This window comes from Microtus oregoni, unplaced genomic scaffold (genome assembly GCF_018167655.1).
Source record: "Microtus oregoni isolate MIOR12 unplaced genomic scaffold, Mior012 000024F_ref0000369, whole genome shotgun sequence".
NCBI classification, from domain to species: domain Eukaryota; kingdom Metazoa; phylum Chordata; class Mammalia; order Rodentia; family Cricetidae; genus Microtus; species Microtus oregoni.
In genome coordinates this window covers 14,835,729-14,857,225 of record NW_024543083.1, presented here as the reverse complement: position 1 = coordinate 14,857,225, position 21,497 = coordinate 14,835,729, and the positions used below count along the sequence as shown (strand labels likewise).

At 44.8% G+C, this 21,497-nt stretch overlaps 1 protein-coding gene across 2 annotated transcripts in view; it reads right to left on the bottom strand.

The window, feature by feature from the left end:
• The window catches only part of Csmd1 (CUB and Sushi multiple domains 1), a 1,426,468-nt gene that overhangs the window by 35,032 nt on the left and 1,369,939 nt on the right, over positions 1-21,497 (bottom strand). For both annotated transcript variants that reach the window (XM_041673587.1, XM_041673588.1), the window contains exons 52-55: positions 16,166-16,339; positions 3,826-3,999; positions 2,388-2,561; positions 295-483 (exon numbers count right to left, since the gene is read on the bottom strand). In XM_041673587.1, the coding sequence (XP_041529521.1) occupies positions 295-483; positions 2,388-2,561; positions 3,826-3,999; positions 16,166-16,339 (711 nt within the window). The remainder of the gene's footprint in view (positions 1-294; positions 484-2,387; positions 2,562-3,825; positions 4,000-16,165; positions 16,340-21,497) is intronic.

The window sequence follows — 21,497 nt, the reverse complement described above, 5'->3', positions numbered from 1 at the left end:
GTGGTTTACTTGTCAAAGCTGGTCACCGGCGAGGTAAAGAGTAAGTCAGTCTCACAGACTAAAGCAGGCAGAGGTGGCTATGCAGAGGCAGAGGTAGAGGTGAGACATCCTTTTCTCCCGTCTCACACTCATTTAGGTTATATTTGGTGGTTTCTGGCTCACCCATATTAAGGATTGGCAGACACGTGACAGGAGAGGGAGAAAGAGTGAAAATTTAGTGTTTACAAGACCCTGTGGAAATGCATTCCTATTGCTGCCGTTGCCTTTGGCGCTGTGGCTGAGAAGCCCACTCACCCAGACACTTGGGTAAGGAGCGATCCCACAAGCCATTTGCCATACAGGTCAGGGCGGAAGACCCCAACAGGTAGAACCCCTTCTTGCAGTGGTACATCACGCTCATCCCATATTCGAAGATCTCCGGAAAGGTCTGTTGTCCATGGCGAACTGCGTTTTCCACAAACCCAGGATCCGAACAGTTTACCACTAGAAAACGAAGCATTTCATATAGATGAAGCTTTTATTCCCCAGGCATAAAGAGGAGTAAAGCTACATACTCTAGAAGACAAAGAAGCCAATGGTAGATGATCACATTGAGTATATGACATGAGTCTCTGAATGACAACTTTTTGTTTCCTCTTCTTTTCAGGCTGTAGATTTCATATAGATACATAAAATCATATATGTATGTAGTACAGGAAAATATGTATGAAATTGTCCAGGGGACAAAGGGGAACAGAGGGTAGGGCTATAAAAGAAGAAACGTAGGGCATGGGGGAATATGCTCAACATACAATATATAGTTTTGTGAAGATGCCCTATGTAAGCAGAATCTTTAACAATGTATATACAATGAATTTAAAAATAACTTCATAAATTACAATAGGAAACAAGCAAACAAAGAAGCAAAATCCTGTGCCAAAGTGCAAAAGAAAGTAAGTTTTAAATCAATTAGATAGTTTATGAAGGCAAAAGCTGATCTGGGAATCTCCTCATGAATTTCTGATTCCCCTCTTGGTTGTATTTATTCTTTGTTATAGACATGCTGAGCATCAGATTGGCTACTATTATAGTTCTGAAGTTATGAGGCCAATCTAACTATTTCCTAAAAATATGCTTCTTCAATATACATTTTAAACTAATTTTCTTCCTAAGTTTTTACATCCTAGAAACGTAATGTAATGGTGCTGGTTTGAATAGGTTTATTAGAGTACAGTGTTTGAGATCTGGGACACCCTTGTTATTTAGTCACACCCAACCTATACATATTTATGTGTGTCCCTAAAGGAATGGTGCTGTCAATACACCGTGATGGCAGCTGAAAACGGCAGTTCTCCCATCAGCGCCTCATGGAAATGTAGGTTAGGCCACCTCTGATGGGAACCCTCTTGCCTCCGGAGGAGAGAGGAAAACATTCTCAGCGGTACAGGACACGCTCTGGTTATGCTGAATGGCTTCCATTAGCCCAAATGCCCATGGGCATCTTGGGAGGAATTAGCAGCAGGCGATCTCAGGTGCAGACTAGCAAATGGCCTGATTACCTCGCACTTCCCCTACCATGCCAGCGAATGGGACAGCTGCCATGGAGCAAGCACCCTCTCCAGATATGTCTGGCTCGGAAAAGAGCTGTGCACAGAATTCTCAGCAGCCACTGCCCACAGTGGGCTCTGGAAGCTGAAAGCAAACCTGTGTCAGTGGATGGGTTTGATTCACTTGCTAGCATAGGGGAGGGCAGGTCCAGGCAGAGATGGGGTTCATCAAGACCCCTTGGCGCTATGGAACAATATTCTCTGAATTTCATAAAGTGCTTGAGTTTATGGATGAGAGCTTTGATTTCCCTGAGCTAAAGATATGTTAATGGATCTGGGGAGAATATGTGTTAAGGCCCCACAGTGCACTGTTAATATAACCAAGATGTAACCCAAGAGCTAACCTAGCAGGGATGACCTAGCTGGAGGCAATGAAATAAACCTGAGGATGGTTTGCAAAAGCTGGAACAAACAGCTGCACCCTGGGCCAATGTTTGGCATGGCAAGCCCAGATCAAGATAACCAAAGACCAAATGGTCCCTTGAACAGAGAAGTACCACCTGTCCTGAGCAGACAAAGGGCACCTAGAGGAGTCTGTGATTTATAGGGCACCCCCTGGCATACATACAGTGAGCTGACTCAGTTGAGTCTTCAGGGCCTGTGTTAGACAGGACACACTCTCAATGGGACCTGTGCTGATGTGCAACAGTCTGGAACCCTGAGTTCTATACAGGTTGTGTGTGTATATGTGTGTGTGTGTGTGTGTGTGTGTGTGTGTGTGTGTATGTATGTACCTTTGGGGTACACTTTGTCTATATCTTGGGGCACAATACTCCATCCCTAGAGACTTTTTTTTTTTACCTCGACAGATAGGCAAGGGGCTGCTCCACTGGCCATTGCTCCGACACTGGGCCCTGGAGGCACCCTGCAGCAGGTAGCCCGTGTGACAGGTGAAATTCACGAGGTCGTTCAGGTTGAACTCGCTGCCATTGGTGAACCCATGAGCAGGATTTCCCGGGTGTCCGCATGTGATGGCTGTGGGAGCAAGGTCTATATTACTGCCCACGCTAAACAAGGTACCTCTCCTACCTGGAGTCACTGAAAACAAACAGGTAGACATGAAAATGTATGGACGGAAGGGTTTCCTAAAGACATTGAAGGTGGTGTTCTGGTGTGGAAGATCTGGGAGACAGAAAATGCACAGAATTTAGAGCCTTTTGTTTAGATGGTGGGCAATGATCTCTACCACCAGAACCCTTGCTTTTTACCCCAGGACTAGTGCCCTTGAAGCAAACCAGCAAAATGCCAACTGGCTTGGGACAAAGCAGCCAGACACAAGTTCCAATCTTTTGTTTATCTAGGATTTTGAGTATTTCCCACTTGGTACAACCAGCTGATGTCCTGAAACTGTCATTTGGAAACACTCTGGGGGTCTGTTTTCAACATCAAATTGCAAATTATTCTAGTAGTAAGTGAATCATAGACTAAGAAAGGTAACTGTTCTCACGTGATGCCTGTCGTGTTATCTAATGAAGTGTGATGAGCTGCCCTGACGGTCAGGCTCTACCCAGCACCACAGAGCCAGGGTCTCTCACTCACAGGTACTTTCAAAGGAACATGGAATGGCCACAAACTGCCCTTTTCCTACTCATTAATCTTGTCAGCAGCTTCTTCCTGCTAAGTGGAGCTGGATTCTTATTCGGTATTTTCAGACCACTGTTAGAGACAGCACCCACTGCTACTCAGTCCCATCTACACCTCTGCATCATTCATGAGAAAGCGAAGGCTCTCAGAAGCATGGGCCTGGCAGGATCTTGCACCGAGAAGCAGGAACACCTGTAATGATCCAGTGTGCACATTTGAAGCCATGGCTTTTGAGAACAGGCCCAGCATGTAAACACTTGTTTTGAAGAGCTGCTGCAAAGCTCGTAATTCTTCCTGAAACCGATGACCTAATATCAGGCAGCATAGGACAGTAAGGGACCTGTCCACACCCTTCTCTAATCAGCACTGTTTCTCACCCTGAATGGCCTATGGATGAGCATATGGCAGCATTCACAAGTTGACTTTTAATTAACTGATGAGAGAATGTATGGAGGGCTGGAGTCTAGAGGATAACATAGAAAATGACGAACAGGAAAGCTGGGACAGAAATCTTATACTTTGATTCGAGACAGAGAAAAGGGAACGATAACTCCCCCTGCTGACTTAGAAGGTGGAACATGTTTGAGCAATGACTGGACTACACAGGACAATGGGAAGATGCGGTCCTCAGGGCAGTTCCGCATACTCTACTCACGGACACAAACAGGGGTCTGCCCCGACCACTTGTGGTCCTGCAGGCAAATCCTCACAGAGGTGCCCACGAGCCGGAACCCGGGGTTGCACTGGTAGACCACTGTGTCCCTGTAGCTGAAGCCATCACCGCTGATATGGCCATTCACAATGGGGTCTGGAGAGCCACAATGACCCGCTGAGGACGGACACAAAACAATGGGAAACTCATCAGAGAACGTGTCAGCATGAGTCCATGGTATTCCCAAGTCACTTACCTTCACTGTCAAGTCAGTAACAGAGATGAGTGCATAGCTGAGAATTTCCCCACTGGCATATGTACTTTTAGCCTACATTATTGCTCTTTTCTACTTATTCATATTTTCTCAACAGTCGTGAGGAAGTCTTATTTCTTATATAAGATTATTTATAGCTATCACCCCAGTTACAGTTTCTCTGATTACTTATTCTATCACTTTCTTACTTCTATGACATGTGATCTATCTTCATGAGTCAAAATCAGAAGATAGGGACAGGTTTTCTAACCCAGTGGGCAGCAGAGGAAAGAAGGAAGAGGAACACACCCAACCCCAGAAATGGGGTTTCATAATTGACACAGGGTGGCTGCAGTGTTGGAGATGATGGATATGGGGCCGAGTTTCCAGAACCATGTACCAAAATTCCAGCCAGATCCTCAGAGATTATTGAGTCCCTTGGATCCTGGCTATCACTCTAGATCAGCGGTTCTTAACCTGTGGGTGGCGAGCCCTCTGGGGTCGCATATCAGATATTTACATCACAATATTCATAATTACAGCAAAATTACAGTTGTGAAGGAGCAATGAGATAATTGTATGGTTGGGGGTCCCCACAAAATGAGGGATTCTATTAAAGGGCTACGTCATTAGGAAGGTTGGGAACCACTGTTCTAGATAGCTCCAGATGCTTTGGGGGTCACTTAGGTCACTGAGAACCAGTCATGGCTTGCTGAAGAGGGCCTATCTAACAAGGCCCACACAGCTTCAAGTGGGCACTTCTCGTCCCTCTTAGTCAGACAAACTTGATTGGACATACTCGTTTCCAAACTCTGCGTATCTCTATCCAGCTTTTAGTTCACATGTAGATTGAAGTGGCACATGCCTTTATGTCACATGGTCATGTACATATTCCTTAGGAGGTAGGGGGCAAGGTGTACTATATCTGCATGGGAAATTTCCCAGGGCGCTGCACCACTAACTTGGCTACCCTACTTTCTGAGGAAGTGGCTTAAACACTTAAAGGAAATAGAGGATATACTTCAAAATCACTGCCCTTCAGCCCTGTGCCAAATGGAAGGAAGAAGCCACGGGATGCTGCGGTACTTCACGTTCCCAATCTGAATCAATGTAGACCAGGTGTCCTGGTTTCATTTCTGTCACTGGGATAAAGGCACCCCGACAGAAAGGAGCTTAGAGGAACAAAGACTTATTTTAGTTGACAGTTCCAGCTCACAGCCACCACTGTAGGGTGTCTAAGTGGCCGGAACTGAAAACAGCTGGTCACATCATGTTCCCAGTCTAGAGCCGAGAGGAGTGATATGTGCATGATTTCAGCACATCGTTCAATTTCTCTACTCTTGTGTAGTCCAAGACCTATGTTCAGAGAACACTGCTGTCCACAGTGGACTGAATCTTTACATGCCATTTAACATAAGCAAGACAATCCTCAATAGGCATGTGCACAGGCAAACCTGATCTAGGCAGTCCTGTACCAAGATCTTCTTCCCCCAGGTGATTGCAGTTTGTGTCCGGCCGACAATTAATATCACACAAGCTGATCCCTGATTTGAAACAGTCACTCATTTCTCATTTCATTGTCTAGCTTCAGCAAGTTTGTCTCTTAAATTTCACGTCATAAAAGTATAGGCTAGTTACAGCTACAGAATAGCTGCAACAATTTCATTTATGGTTATTTAACCTAAATATCCATAATAATATGTCAAAATTGTGAGGAAGAAAAACTCCCTCAGGTGAAACTTGAATTAAACGCACTCTGAGCTTTGAATTTAAGATGCCATTATTTTGTGATGTTTTGCTATTTTTTTTTGAAGTCTTGGATTTGAGTCATAGGGAAAGGCAGCTAGAAAGGGGTTCTCTGCCTTTTTTGATGAGAGACATTGCTTCTGAGGGTCCTCTCAAGCCCTATTCAGATTCGAGGCCACATGTGGAAATAGATGCTTCACTATTCTCCAGTAATGGCTGTTCCATCCCTTGAACCCCCCAGCTTGTTGTATTGTCTTCTGTGCTGCTTTTGACTGATCTAATGTCAACTAGTATAGTAGTTACTTTCCTATTGCTGTGCTATAACACCATGACAAAAAGGCCACTTACAGAGGAGAAGGTTTATTTGGGCTTATGGTTTTGGAGGGAATATGAGTCTGGTATGTCATAAGATGTAGGCAGGCAAAATAGCCGAGAGCGCACATCTTGAACCAAAAGCAGGAAGCAGAAAGAGCTCATTGGGGATGCTGGGAGTTTTCAGACTCACAAAGATTGCCTCCAGTGGCATGCTTCCTCCACACCTTCTAAGCCTCCCCAGACAGAGCCACCCACTGGGGACCAAATCTTCAGATATCTGAATCTACGGTGGACATTCTCATTCAAGTCCTCACACCAGAGGGTGCCTCACCTCACACAGGTACACTCTTGGGCTGGGAATGAAGTAAAGAGTCAGATATAGCCCCAGAGACTGGCCACAGACAGACAGACAGACAGACATGCAGAGCTGCTCATAGGGTGTGGGACTTTGTGTGCTGGGACATCTTAGAAGGGTGGCTCTCCCATGTCACACAGAAAGGAGCTATAGGACACAAGAGGTCATGTGCCACGTACAAACACTGCACACTTTACAAAAGTGACTTTATAGTTTGGAATTTCGATTTTGTTATTTACAGAGATCCTGGAACCAAGTCCCCAGAGGGATAAGCAGGGGAAGGACAGAGGAACATAACCCTCTGGATTTGGAGTGTGATGATTTGGAAATTTAAATTAAACAACTAAATTGCTTGCTGATTCCATGGAAACTCTGCCCTTGAGTGCACTGTAAAGAATCTCCTCTGTGTGAAAGGGTAGGGCTGGCAGCCTTGCTGGAGAGAGGAACACTGTGGAAGGAGGTGCAGAGGGGACCCCTCTGCTATGACCCCTCTACTCACTTCCCAGAGTCCTACCTGCCTTAAGGTCACTGGCCACTCAACATTCCCGTGAGGATTAGACTGTAACCCTTTTTAGAAAATCTACAAACCAAATGTCCAACCTTAGTATTTGCCTTGTGATTATCAGTATTTGGGGCTGACAATGAGATGCTGATTATTAAAAATATCCTGCCTCTCCTGGGAGTCAGAAATGCAGGCTGCATGCCGTGATATAATCTGTGTGGCAAGCGTCTTTGGGCTAAGCCAGGCTTATATGGACAGTGAACACCGGAGCCATTCCGCAGACCCTTCTTAAGTATTAACACACAGTCATAAAATGTCAGGGGATCAGATCTGTGAAAGGCATGAAAGCTGCTGCTGGTATTAAACATCCATGGATATTTTTAAACCTGTGTGTCTTTCCGCGTTGAAAGAACACTGTGGAATACTGATGTCCGAGACTCCTTCGCTTCTGAGTGCAATTTGCCAGATGGTGCTGAAGAGCTCTTCTGTGCCACACAAAGGCAATGGCTCTTGAGGGCATGAAGTCCTGCTGAGGACAAGAGTTTGAGAAGCTATACTACACCCAGTGCCTCAGGTGGCAACATCCACCGAGGGGGCTAAGTCCTCTGCAACACCATGTTCTTTCGTCAAGTCTCAAGAAGAATGCCTGGACAAAATCTGAGCATTGGTGTTAGATGGTTCCAAACTTTTCACCTTCCCTAAGACACCACGCACATTTCCCAGAAATGTGGTGGTGTAGACACTTCATGGAGGGGACGAGCAGTTCCTCTCGTCCAATAAAATCAATGTTTGTGTCTGTCACACTGTCATTCTCAGCTACGTTATTAAACATTTTCACATGGACCTCTCGAAATCTCTTAGTTATTTAAAGAATACATTCCAATTTTATTTCCCTCAATCTTCCAAAGGAAACCTCTAAAATATAACTTTGGATTATGAGACCTAGCTATTTTGGACCTTGTAAATGTCACCATATAAGAGTCACAACAAGCTTTGTGTCTTCCTAGTCAGTATGACTGAACAAATGTAAACCTACTTCAAAGAACAATCCATTGTGAAGGAAAGCCGATGTTTTTATGTGGGACCCCTTAAGAGAGGCATCTTTGACAGTGAGGATTAAAGAGGTAACCCAGTGGGAGAGCTGACAGGTCATCCTGGGCTGGAAAAATCTACATGTCATAAGTGTGTTATCAAGAGATTAATGAAGTGTTTTACAACAGGGGTCCTAGATTAAAAACATACCACCTCCTTCTAGATACTGTGTTCACTGCTGGGTTCAAGGGAAATTAGTACAAAGAAGATAAAAACAAGAAAATAGTTAAGAGAACACTGTGACCATAAAACTTTCCTGATGGGTTACAGGACCTGGTAGGGGAGATAGGGGGGTCTGTGTTGTCATGGCTTAATGCTCCAGCCTAGATAGGTATTTAACACTGCAGTTCACAGAAGAGAACACAGAGAATATCTTCATTAGTTTGGAGAATTCTAGAGCCCCTAACCACAGTGCAGAAGTGGGGTCCTACACAATGTGTTCTTGGAGCTAGTGTGAGGCTGTGCACTGACACACACATGCATGACTTCACCTTGAACTCTTCTGCAAGGACACACACACACACACACACACACACACACACACACACCCCAGCCTCACTCAGAAGTTCAGGCTCAGAACTCAGATTAGATACTTCCAACAGGACTGAATTCTACTCTTGAGTATGAGCCAAGAGAACTTCTTTTTATCTCCTGATGGAGGAAGGTCATTGGCTAATAAAGAAACTGCCTTGGCCCATTTTATTGGTTAGAAGATAGGTGTGAGGAGTAAACAGAACAGAAAGCTGGGAGGAAGAGGAAGTGAGCTCAGACTCAACAGCTCTCCTCTCAGGAGCAGATGCCTCAGAGAGACGCCACACAACCAGCTCCCAGGCAGACGCACGCCAGGTCCGACCCAGGATGGACATAGGCTAGAATCTTCCCGGTAAGACCGGTGCTCAGAGATTATTAGAGATGGGTTGATGGGGATATCAGAATTAGCCAGTAAGGGCTAGAGCTAAAGGGCCAAGCAGTGTTTAAATGAATACAGTTTGTGTGTTGTTATTTCGGGCATAAGCTAGCCAGGCAGCTGGGATGCTGGAGATGCAGCCCAGCCGCTCATATTACTACAATCTCCTTAAATATGGTTTTCATATGAAAAATTCCACAAGGCATGCTCAGTGGTATTGATTCATTTCTATCAATTCAATGAACAGAAATATTCTTTCCATGTAGACATCACCAGACACATCTGTAGGGCCAGAGGCAAGATCCCTCTTCCATCATAATCAGAAGGACCATGCCACAGCAAAATGTTCCTGTGGGTACTTCTCAAGATAAATAGAAGATTCCCTACCCACAACCTGGGCCAAGCACCCAACATAGTATCTTATACAATGATGGAATTACATGGTCTGAGTCTCAGTATAGATTGGAGTTCACGGAAGGCCTGGGCAAAGCACAAAGCATGATAGGGCAGCTCTCTTCTAAAATGAGACTCCATTATGATGCTGGACAGATATGCCATCTTCATTTGATCTGTCAAGCAGATGGCTTATATACTTAGTCTGAAACCTAATTTTCTGGTGTACTGTGTCTTCTGTTACTAACCAATAGAGAAATATCCATGGTACTAAACCAGCACAAACCCTCATCCCATCCCTGGCATATGAATTTAATTAGTTTTATTCTTCCCAACACAGGTTTTCATGGTAGCTCTACTGCGGTGGTTTGAAAGAAAATGACTCCCATAGAGAGTGGCACTATTAGGAGGTGTGGCCTTGTTGGAGGAAGTGTGTCACTGTGGGGGGCAGGTTTTAAGGTCTCCTTTGCTCAAGCTGTTCTCATTATGACACACAGTTCCTTCTGCTGCCTGTGGATCAGATGTAGAACTCTCAGCTCCTTCTCCAGCACTATGTCTGCCTGCATGCTGCCATGTTCTGTCATGATGATAATGGACTAAACCTCTGAAACTGTAAGCCATCCCCAATTCAATGTTTTCCTTCATAAGAGTTGTTGTGATTGTGGTGGCTCTTCACAGCAACAGAAACTCCAGCTAAGACACCTAGCTACCCATCCATGGTTGGCAAAGATAAGAAAAGCTAACCACGACCAGATCATTACATCTTTCATCCCATGGCGTCTCAGATATCTGGCAGTCAGAGAATTTGAAAGACTAACAGGTACGACTTGCACCTTCCAACACAGGACGTGGTTGCCTGGCTCTTTTGAAGTTAAGTAAACAGGTGGTCAGGATATGCCAATGTAATTCTGCTCCTTCCACTGTAATTGTGAGGTCACCTGGGGAGGAGATGTTTTCTGCCTATGTGAACAAGTGTACATTGAGTAACTGTGACTTTAGCCATCCTGCTACCTAGGCAACAGAATGTTAATGAAGCCTTTTGTTACCTGCTCCCCCAGTTTACATTTTGTATAAAAGCTATGGAAAAATAAACGCAGGTGATTTTTTGGGATTTGAATAATCCCCAAAACTTCCTCCTATGTTTTTAGTCTTATCATTTTTGTGCGTCTTCATATCTTTCACTTATATTTCCTCAATTCCCATGCCTCCACCCTGGTAAGAAGTGTTTTTTTTTTTTTTTTAAATTGAGGCTGGTCCTCAACAATATCTAAAGTTATTTATTTATTTATTATTTCTAGTGTTCCTCTTGTCCAAGATAATGCTAAAATGTTTCCAGATACTCTTCATAAATCTTGGTCACTGACTCCATGAGCCTAGGGAAACACCCAACCCCAGTGTCTATGCAGGTTCTTTACAGAACTGAAATCAAGAAGCTGGGTGTCCTGGCTAATTTTATGCCAATTTGCCAAAAGGTAAAATCATTTGGGAAAAAAGATTCCCAATTGCGAGTTAGAAGATTTACCTGTAGGCAAGCCTGTAGTGTATTTTCTTAATAAGTCATTGATGTGGAAGAGCTCAGGCTACTATGGGTAGGGGGCCACCCCTGGGTGGGTGGTCCTGGGGCATAAAAGAAATCAGACTGGTCAACCCACTAGGAGCAAACCAGTAAATAACACTCCTCCTTGTCAGTTCCTGCCTCCAGATTTCAGCCCTGCCCTCCCTCAGTGATGGAATGAATGAATGAATGAATCCTTTCTTCCCCAAACTGCGTGTGCTCATGGTATTCTAATAGAACAATGGTAACCCTAACTAAGACACTAGGTATGGACTACTGAGATGCACAAAAGATGGGGTGGGATAGCGGAGATCTCTGAGAGAGAAACTGGGCTATGTGGAAAAGAGAGGAACAGCCAGGGTTTGGGCGATAGAGCATCCATGCTTCTTGGCACCGTTTATCATCTTCAGTCCATGATAGATTTGCTCTTTGAATGCTGTTTCTCACTCTGACACTGATCACATTCAGGAAAACACCTGCTGCTCTTGAGCTTCCTATAGAATACCTGGTACTCTCGCTTTGCCTTCCTGTCATCCTGTCTTCCTATGCCCTTCTCATTGGGGTGGCTTCTTTCTCAAAGCCACAGAATTGAGGGTTATTATTTTGTTTTGTCAAGAAGCAATCGCTTTTTGACTTGAGGACATAGTATTGCATAGATTGTTTTCTGATTTTTTTTAAAAGTATATATTTTATTTTGGAAAAAAAAAAACTTTGTCTTCACCAAATGTCATGATGATACACCAAGGAATCAAGGTCTTGTGGACATCATGGGTCTGGTGCCCATATGAGCTCACAGAGTCTGTGGCAGCATGCACAGGGCGTGCACTCTTTATTTAATGAACTCAATGGCATCATTGGACGTTCTGCATCTCATAATGGTAAGCTGGGACCTTTTGTTTCCTTATAAGTCCTTTTTATAGATATGATGGCTTCTGGTTTTGTATTTTCATGTGTGTCTCTGCCTCTAAATGTGTTTCTTGTGGTTTTTTTCTTTTTGACTCTTTTTCTTGTTTGGGTGCCTTTGTCTTACTCTGGCTTGTTTGTTTTTGTTTTAACTTATTTTGTTATTAGAAGCTTGTTTGTTTTCTAAGAGGGATAGGAAGGGTGTGAATATGGATGGGAGGGGACATGGAGCAGAACTTAGAATGGGGAAAACATAACCAGAATATATTGTATAGAAAAACCTATTTTTAACTAAAAAAATTCACCAAATGTGAAATAATTTTTTTGTACACTGTGAAGATGTATCATTCTGATTGGTTTAATAAAAAGCTGAATGTCTAATAGCTAGGCAGGATTTCCAGGCAGAGAGGATGTTGGGAGAAGGAGGTGGAGATGCCAGGAGATGCAGAGCAAGCAGGATGGGAAGTACGGAGATGATGTAATAAAGCCATGAGGCAGAAGGTAAATTGACAGAAATGGGTTAATTTGGGTTATAATAGCTAGTTATAAATGAGCCTAAGCTATGGCTGAGCTTTCATAATTAATATTTAGTCTCCATGTCATTCCTGGGGAGCTGACAGTTCCAACAAAAAAATCCAACTACAATACTGAATGTCATTTTCCAAATGTGATCATTGAGTTAGCTGCCATACGGTTGTGGTAGCACTGTCAGTCACTCAAAAGTCTCTCAGCTTGATAGAACCCCAGAGTGCTCTCAAGAAAGCTCTAGCAACGGAAACATGATACACCAATTCAAATATCAAATAACAATCAGGAGATGGAAGAAAAATAATAGCCAGATTGATAAACAAGACACACAAGCAGGTGAAGAAGTCACTGGCTCTGCAAAGCAGGGGCACGTGCCCCTTTCTTTGACGTGTGTCCTGAGAGGGAGAGGATTTATTGGTACCACAGTTCAAGCAACATCTAGTGCCACTGCCAACGCCTCCTTGTGACAGTAGCTGGTGGGAGACTGCAGCTTTCCTCTGGACCCACTTTTTAAGAATTAGCTTATTCTCAGTGGAACCCCAGAAGTCCTTGGTCAATAGCCCCTGATCTGTAACCACACTGTCTACATTTTAATGCCATTTTTATTCCTGGTGGGACATATGATGATGGGCAAGCATGTCACTTGTCTAAGCGTTTTTCCTTCCCCGTCAGGAGTAACAGACACTTTGCATTCTCTGATGAAAATTCAGTAAATCGAAGCTTACAAACGCTGTACTTGTGTTCTCCATAAAGACAGCATTCACAGATATGATCTCCCACGAGGCCTCTAGTTAGCATGTGGGCTCTGGAACTCGGCAGTAGTTATGGTGCCAGGTCCACAGTATCATTGCCAGGTTTAGGAATGTGCCTTCATTGATCCATCTGTCTGAATACCCCATAGTCTCCCCTGGCAATAGCACGGCTCTGCTCCCTCCTGCTCATACATCCACACAACACAGATTCCACGGGCTGCACACCTGACTCTGTGGTTTCCCCTGGGACTGCATTCTTATGGGGATAAATTACGGGATCCACCCACCAGCAATCTGTTACTGCGGCACAGACACTCCATTTCAATATCTGGCAGACTGTGAGCTTCAACCCTCAAGTCTCAATGGTCACTGTGAAACTCTATTTGCCTAGCTGAGAAAATCTTTCCACTAAATTTACTGTCCACTATTTAGCCAGCCTTATGAATGTGTGACCACACACCAGCTCAGTCCTTTCCCAAATGGTCATTCCCCTGCTCAATGCTCTGCTCCTCTGATTTCATTATTTTTTTTATAAACCTCCCCCAACTTCTCACCATTCACATTTTCTTCATTATAACCTGGAGGTTTTTCTCTCTCCTTAATGTCAGTTTAAATTTCTACTTCTGAGTCATTGAGCCTCCAAAGGTTTCCAAGGTAGACTGCATCCTATAAAGACCACATTTATGACAATATAGGGCCATCAATGGCCCATGTGTCTCATCCTGTGAGCTCAGACCATCACTTTAGAGCAGAAGGATCACAGAATTGGGGGCTTATTTGGGATTAGTAGGACACACAGGGACCCTAGGCCTTAAGAGTTTTAGAAACAGAATCATTTAAACATTCCAAGCTTCCCACATAGCCTACCCTACATGTTTGCCTACTAGGCCAAAGCAAAAGAGGTGTGTTTTGGATCACCTCCTCCACCCCTTTGATGCTAAATTACACTAAAGTAGAAAGAGAAGACCTCGTCCCCATCAGCATTGCCAAGTGAAGAGGGCCCCTCAATGGTCACAAGTCCAGACATTCAAGAAAGCACAGAGAAGGTTCTGAAAGACTAAGAATACTGGAACAGATCTAGAGAATAGGTACTTGGGCAAAGGATGGTGCTAGAGAAAGGTAGGGCAATGAAGAAAGAGGACACTGAAAAAAAAGGTGGGGTAATAGAGAGGGGTGGGGGTACTGGAAGAGTTGGGTGATGAAAGGGGATGGGGTGGTAGAGGGGCAGAATGAGGGATGGTGGTGAGGTGATGGAGGCATAGGATGATGGAGGGAGGTGGGGTGATGGAGGCATGGGATGACAGAGGGAGGTGGGGTGATGGAGGCATGGGATGATGGAGGGAAGTGGGGTGATGGAGGCATGGGTTAATGGAGGGAGGTGGGGTGATGGAGGCATGGGATGATGGAGGGAAGTGGGGTGATGGAGGCATGGGTTAATGGAGGGAGGTGGGGTGATAGAGGCACAGAATGATGGAGGTAAGTGGGGAACTGGCAGTATGGGTTGATGGAGGGAGGAGGAGGGAGGAGGCAGATGGGGTAATAGAGACATGGGATGATAGAGGTAGGTGGGTACTGGAGGCATGGGATGATGGAGGTAGGTGGGGTGATGGAGGCATGGGATGATAGAGGGAGGTGGAGTGATAGAGGAATAGGATGGTAAGAGATGAAGGGAGATGAGGTACTGGAAGGCTAGGGTGATGGAGAAAGATGGGGTGCCAGACATAGGTGTGGTAACAGAAGGATGGGGCGATGGAGGGTTGAAGTAATGGAGTGAGGTCGGGTACAGGAAGGATGCGATGAAGGGTATGGGATGATGACATAGACAGGATACTAGAGGGTTGGGATGATAGAGGGAGGTAGGATACTGGAGAGAGGTGGAGTACTGGAGAGATGAGGGGACAGAAGGATGGGGTCATAGAGGGAGCTGCGATATGAGAGGTATGTAGGATATTGGAGGTTTCGGGAGAGTACCGGGTGGAGGTCAGGTACTAGGGACAGCCAGGAAGTAGGAAGAGAGTTCTATAGATATGTATGAAATTTTAGTGATGATACAGAAATGGGTTGGAGAAGCTTTGAGTTGCGGGCATATCTGAACTGCACAGTCAGAGCTTTGTCCACATCTGTGCAGAGAAATCCAGTGGAAACAGTATCCTCCCTGCTCCCTTTAAAGTCATCAAAGAATAACATCGGAAAAACAAAGCCAAGATATTACAAACATGCACCACTTTAAACAGCCTATGGTCTACTTCCTAGGTTTAAATGACCAACTTCATGGTGGAATTGTAAGCTACTGAAAACGCAAACTGTGTATTCCTTTTTGGACACTTATATTTCTATTTGCTACATCTGTGAAGGTCTTTTAGTGTCATATAGTCCCAGTCCTCTACATGATAGCAAATTTTATTTAAAGGCTTTATTTTTCCTTGGGTGTATATGTGTGTCTGTGAGTGGGTATGCAGATGTAAGTACAGGGCCTTCAGCAGTCAGAAGAAATCCCATGGAGCAGTAAGTTACAGGTGGATGTGAGCCACTCAACCTAAGTTCTGGGAGCTGAACCTGGGTCCTCTGCAAGAGCAATAAGTACTCTTAGTCACGGAGTCAGCCCTCCAGGCCCTCTGTAAGATGGACTATACACCACAGAATATAAAATATGGTCATGTTTTATTTTTCAGACTAGATAAGAAGCCAGGCGGTGATGGCACACACCTTTAATCCCAGCACTTGGGAGGCAGAGGCAGGAGGATCTCTGTGAGTTCGACACCAGCCTGGTCTACAGAGCTAGTTCCAGGACAGGCTCCAAAGCCACAGAGAAACCCTGTCTCGAAAATCCAAAAAAAAAAAAAAAAAAAAAAAAAACCAGACTAGATAAGAAAGAACCTTCAGACACCATGAGATACAGAAAGGAACAGGTAACCATAATGTTGGTCAGATTCACCAAAGCAGCCAGAACCTTAACAACTAGAAGCCCTGGGCTTCCCACCTTGTGATCCATTTTCAAGGTTTATTTGAGTTATACCACTTGGGAACTTACGAGTAGCTTACCCAGACACCTTGTTTCCGATCCACTCCAGAGACCATTGGCCAAGCACTCCCGGACATGGGAGCCCACGAGTGTGTAGCCAGTGTTGCAGGTGAAGATGGCGGTGGCTCCGTACACAGTGAGTGTCCCTATCTTGTTACCATTGGGGGGAAAGGACAGGCTTCCACAGGAGATGACTGGAAAAGAAAAACTGTATTAGTCCAAGTCCAGGTTTACAGCAGAAACCATGGGTGCTGGTTTCCATAAGAAGCACATGGCAGGGAGGTCCTGGTTTGCTAGGGCTAAAGTCAGCTGTCTCTGTCCGATTTTCCTTCTCCATTGCTTTTAACACAAAAGACGTTCTACCATATTCTGAAGCCACCTTTAATCCCAGCACTTGGGAGGCAGAGACAGAGACAGAGGGATCTCTGTGAGTTCAAGGCCACCCTGGACCACACTAGATTGATTCAGTCTTAAAGAGAAACAGAGCCAGGCGGTAGTGGCTCACACATCTTTAATCCCAGCACTAGGAAGGTGGAAACAGGAAAGGATGTGGCTGGGCCGAAAAAGGAACGTAAGGTGGAAGGAGACAGGAGCTCAGTGAATTCGGTCTGAAGATTTGTAATGACAGGATACCCCATTCAGTCTGAGGGTTTTGTAAAGATAAGAGCTGGTGGTTGGCTGGTGTGCTTCTCTGATCTTTCTACACTTACTCCCTAATATCTGACTCCGGGTTTTTAATATTAAGACCAATTAGAAACTGCACTGCATGAGGCATCTTGCTCACCTCTCCCAGTCAACAAAGAAGCAGAAAGACATGTGAGCCTTCCAGGCTTGACTCCCCAGTGACCCATTTCCTCCAAAAGGCTCCACCTCCCAACCAGCTTCACCAGGGGACTCGGTATTCAAATAGAAGTCTATAAGTACATCTCACATTTAAACCACAACAGATTGGACCCCACAAGGCCAGCACATTGACGACGTGGACCCCAGCCAGAGACTCCAAGAATTGACGTGTGATCAGATCATGGGTATTTCAATCTCATCATGGAATGAATCCCCTAACAGATTAAAAGTCATAATTCACTGCTGAGAGGTGGCAGAGACGATGGAAATGGAGGTCTGGTTGGAGGGGGTGTCAATATTCAGGACCCTCCTGCTTTCCGACCACCTCCGGTGAACAGCTCTGTTCTCTTCTGCTCAGTCAGTCCAGCTTCGTTACAGTTCAGAAATGAAGAAACACAGGCACCTAAGCCACAGGCCCGTGGGAACCTCTGCAACTGTGACCCATTTGAGATTGTCTCTTTTCTCAATTGTTTTTCTCATCCTGGTCAGGCGACTCTCGTCTATAGTCCCACCCATCATTTGGGACCCCATGAAGTACCAGCAGGCCTGGGCTCCTAGATGAGATCCTGTCTCAGATTATAAAATGAATTATAAAATGAAATCAGATCATTTACAAACCATGGGTATTTGTCATGGTGATGAAAAAATTCTAATACAGAATCTTACAGATAATCAACCAGGGGACGTAAACTTGTATGAATGCACTATTGAAATACTACCTCTCCCCCCTTAGTTAAGCTTCTCTCAGTCCAAGGTGTGACGCCCATTCAATTTCAAGTGAGCAGGCAGACTTGCAAGCTAGATATGATCTATAGGGGTCATGCGCCAGAAATCGGGAGTCTACCTCTGAAGAACAGCTTGCTGAGAGAGCCTTCACGGTCATCAGTATCTGAGACAGCTAAGCAAAACCTTCACAGCAGCAAGTGCACGCTTTCAATAATTTGCTAGCATGTACAGTACCAAATGTCAATGGATTCAAGAGGGATTTAGGTTTTTATAATTTGCTATGAACTTTTCTCTAAGCCTTTTCCCAAACACAGTGTGAACCTTACCTTGAACTGTGATATTTAGCAATTCATGTTGAAACTTCAGTGCTTATTACAAATGTGCTCAATGACAAGGCTGGACCAGTCTCCTAGCTGAGAGCTCCGCATAGCTTTAGCGGTAGGGCAGGGAGAAAACCCACGTTGGAGTCTATCCTCCCAGCCTTGGTTGGCACGCCCTGGTGAGGAGACTATTTAAAGTTTGTCCTCTAATGAGGTTCATTAAATCACAAGGAACTAAGGGAGCAACAGCTGGGCTTCTGGGAAGCTGAAGAATGGGATTCTGAGCTGCGAGTTTCCTTTGGATGCAAACCCTACTCATTATTGATGGTGGTAGAGCAACTTGGAAAGACGTAATTGGGAGAGCCCGACACCACTAAAAATAGTCTAGTCACAAAGTAAGAAAAAAGCCTATCTCCATGCTAGTCTCCCTTCTAGTCTCTAAAAATGGACTCATTAGCTTTGTGTCTGTCCCTACCACTGGACATATGTCCACACTCACCAACCACAGCACTCTCAGAACTCACAGGGGTCTGCACAGGTCAGGTGCTAAGCTGAGTGCTCCCGGAAGACCCTGCTGAGTGCTCTCTGTTAATGCTGTCTTTCTACTACAGCCATGGGTGACACTGGCTCCCCACTCCCCACAGGCAAGCTCCTTTTTCCTCTCTACAAGAATTCATAGGGAAATGTATTTTGAAGGAGGAGCCTGGTGGCATGTGTTTTATCCCACTATGAGGCCAGCATCCCTGCCAGCAGTGTGAGTACTTAGACAAGCTCAAATGTTGATACTTCCCACAGCTGTAGTCAATAATGACTACACACATGATTGCATGTAGCTCACAATGACCAGGAACAGTCACGAGCACTGCGCTCAGCTGTCAGTGAGAAGAGGCAGCGTATGCTCGGAGACAGGGAGATGGTTGGTTGTAAACACACAAAGGTGTGTTGCTGGGTGACAGCCTGCATTCTCTGGAAGGTCTTGGGCCCTACGGCTATGACCTGACACTTCCTGTTAAGTCTGAAGGCCTCATCAAAAATGAGGGTGCTCACAATGGAATTGGGCTGCCCATGCCCCAGGGAGCAGACCCTGGAGCTACGGATGTGTCTCTCAAGTTCAGGGCCATGATTAACAGTACCACTCAGGCAGACAGGCAGAATGGCTATGTGGATTCCTGTGGCTGGACCTTGCCAGGGGCTGAGCTGTCAGTTCACACAGGTCTCTGGTTAGCAGCAGGAACCCAGAGAAGCCATGCAGAACCTCAACTTGGCCAAGGTCAGCTTTCAGAGAAGCCATAATGAGTAGTTAGGAACTGGGGGGCAGTCTAGAACACGGGTGATGCTCTCTATAATCCTTTTTAAATATCCAGTTTGGCTTTTTGAGCACACACACACACACACATATATATATACACACACACACATTTTAAAGTGTAAAGACTTCTGAATCATGCATCTCCACAATAAACATGTTTTTTTCCTTTTAAAAATAAACAACAAGAAGAGTGAGAAAAAAGAATGCTGGCTTCCCTGTGAAGGAGGGAAAACTCCAGTGGGAAGATCTCCTGGGCTATAGAGAACTTAGGACCACTTGGAGTGAGAAGGTGAACTCCATGAAGCTGGGGAACTCAGCTGATCTTGGGGTGCTGTGGATGTGCTTGGGGGTGGCCAAGAGTCTTTTCTCCTTCCTGGGTTAAGGACCAGCAAACAAGGAAACTTATCATCCAGGCTCCCGAGAAGACACATAATGGAAAGTAGAAGGTTCCCTTCTCATCTCACAGCCTGGCCATTTTGAGATAAGCCACAGGTAACTGAAGCCCGATAAATTACAGCTCCATTGCTATGCCCATGGTTTCCATGACAACACACTGGGCGATGCTGTTGATTCAGTCTCAGTGCCAAATGGAAACAAGGGTTTCTTCTATAGGGAAGCAGCCACAGGCTGGCAAATTGGGCTTAGGAAAATGTGTCATTTTAAAGATTTTTAATGAAGAAACGAAATGGTGTTTGAACTTCCTGGAGTTTTTATGTACACATTTCAAAGAAAAGTATATCAGTATCAGCATTAATCTTGTGTTTCTTCTGGGTCTATGTGGGTAAAATAGGGACTATAGGAAATAAAGAGAATTTAAGTTACAGTCAGTGGCAACCAATGGTAAACCAACACATCCAGTGATTTCTCTAGGTTCCAGAAAATGAACATCATAAGGTCCTTTTTTTTTTTTTTCATCCCCTTCCTTTTTGGAGGGATAAGACCTAGGTGGTTTGTAGTCCTCAACAGCCACTGACTGTTCTGAGAGTTTAGAACGGCTTTTGAGTGAGGAGATGGTGGTCAGACTTGGTCCCCAAAATTTCTTATAAAGAGAAGTAACGTTAGATACTGAACTAAAGCTGGCTGCTGGCAACAGCCTGTGACACAGATAGCCATGAAAACACAAGGATGCAGATGTGGAAGAGAAACCAGAGACAGAATTTGAGTGTGTCCGTTTCTGTTCCTGCATCTCTGCCACTGGACCTTTGAGCTCTGTGCTCATCACAAAAGCCCAGGGCTCCAGGAGGCCCTAGTATCCCTCCAGAGTCCACAGACATCCCTCTGTCCAGCTGCTAGACTGCTAACTGCTTGGGTTTTGTATCCTGCCACTAAAACTGTATATTTAGAGAAGTTCAGACCAGGCTTTGAGAACCCAGCCATACCCATGCAGCATGTCACAAGGAAACTCAAAAGGACACTCTTAGAAATATCATTTCGCTAGAAAACAAATCCCTATCGTTCATAAAAAAAAAAAACCCACATGCTATTTATATTAGCATGGAAGGGACTTGCTATCATTTTATCTAAATTAATGTGTATTTATATCTTCTCAATTTTCAGGAAAATTGTTAAATATTTTTAAAGCTTTAGCAGCTTCAATTTATAATATAGGAAAGGATAAACTCCTAGAAATCCTGAAGTTTTCTTCCCTGGCCGCAGACATTCCGCGCAATCTCCAAGGCTTCCTTCGTTCAGACAGAGCCATGGCCAGTTTATGAGTCAGTTCATCTTCAGTTCCAAGGGTGAGATTGACAGGGTGAGGCTATTCTGGTGATGAGGTGAGCCTTTAAAGAGGCCACCTGGCTCCTGTCTTCAGAGATGGAAACCATCAAGTGTGAGAGAGTGAAGGACACACGTTAGAAACTGAAAGTGGATCCCATTACCTGAGACACATAATCACAAGGACGTTTATTTTGCCCGTGAGTGTGAACAGACAGCTGGGTTTGACCAGGCAGCTTCAGGTACACACAGGACTCCAGCAGCACCACAATGACAGCTTTGGGAGGTACCAGGCAGAGGAAAGACACAGACACCATAGCTTCATCTAATGTTATGTGCTAAACCTGTGAGCCCATCCTGTATTGCATACAGAACCTGTGGGCCCATTCAATATTAAACAGAGACACTATGGACCAATCCAATGGCATTGAAAGTACT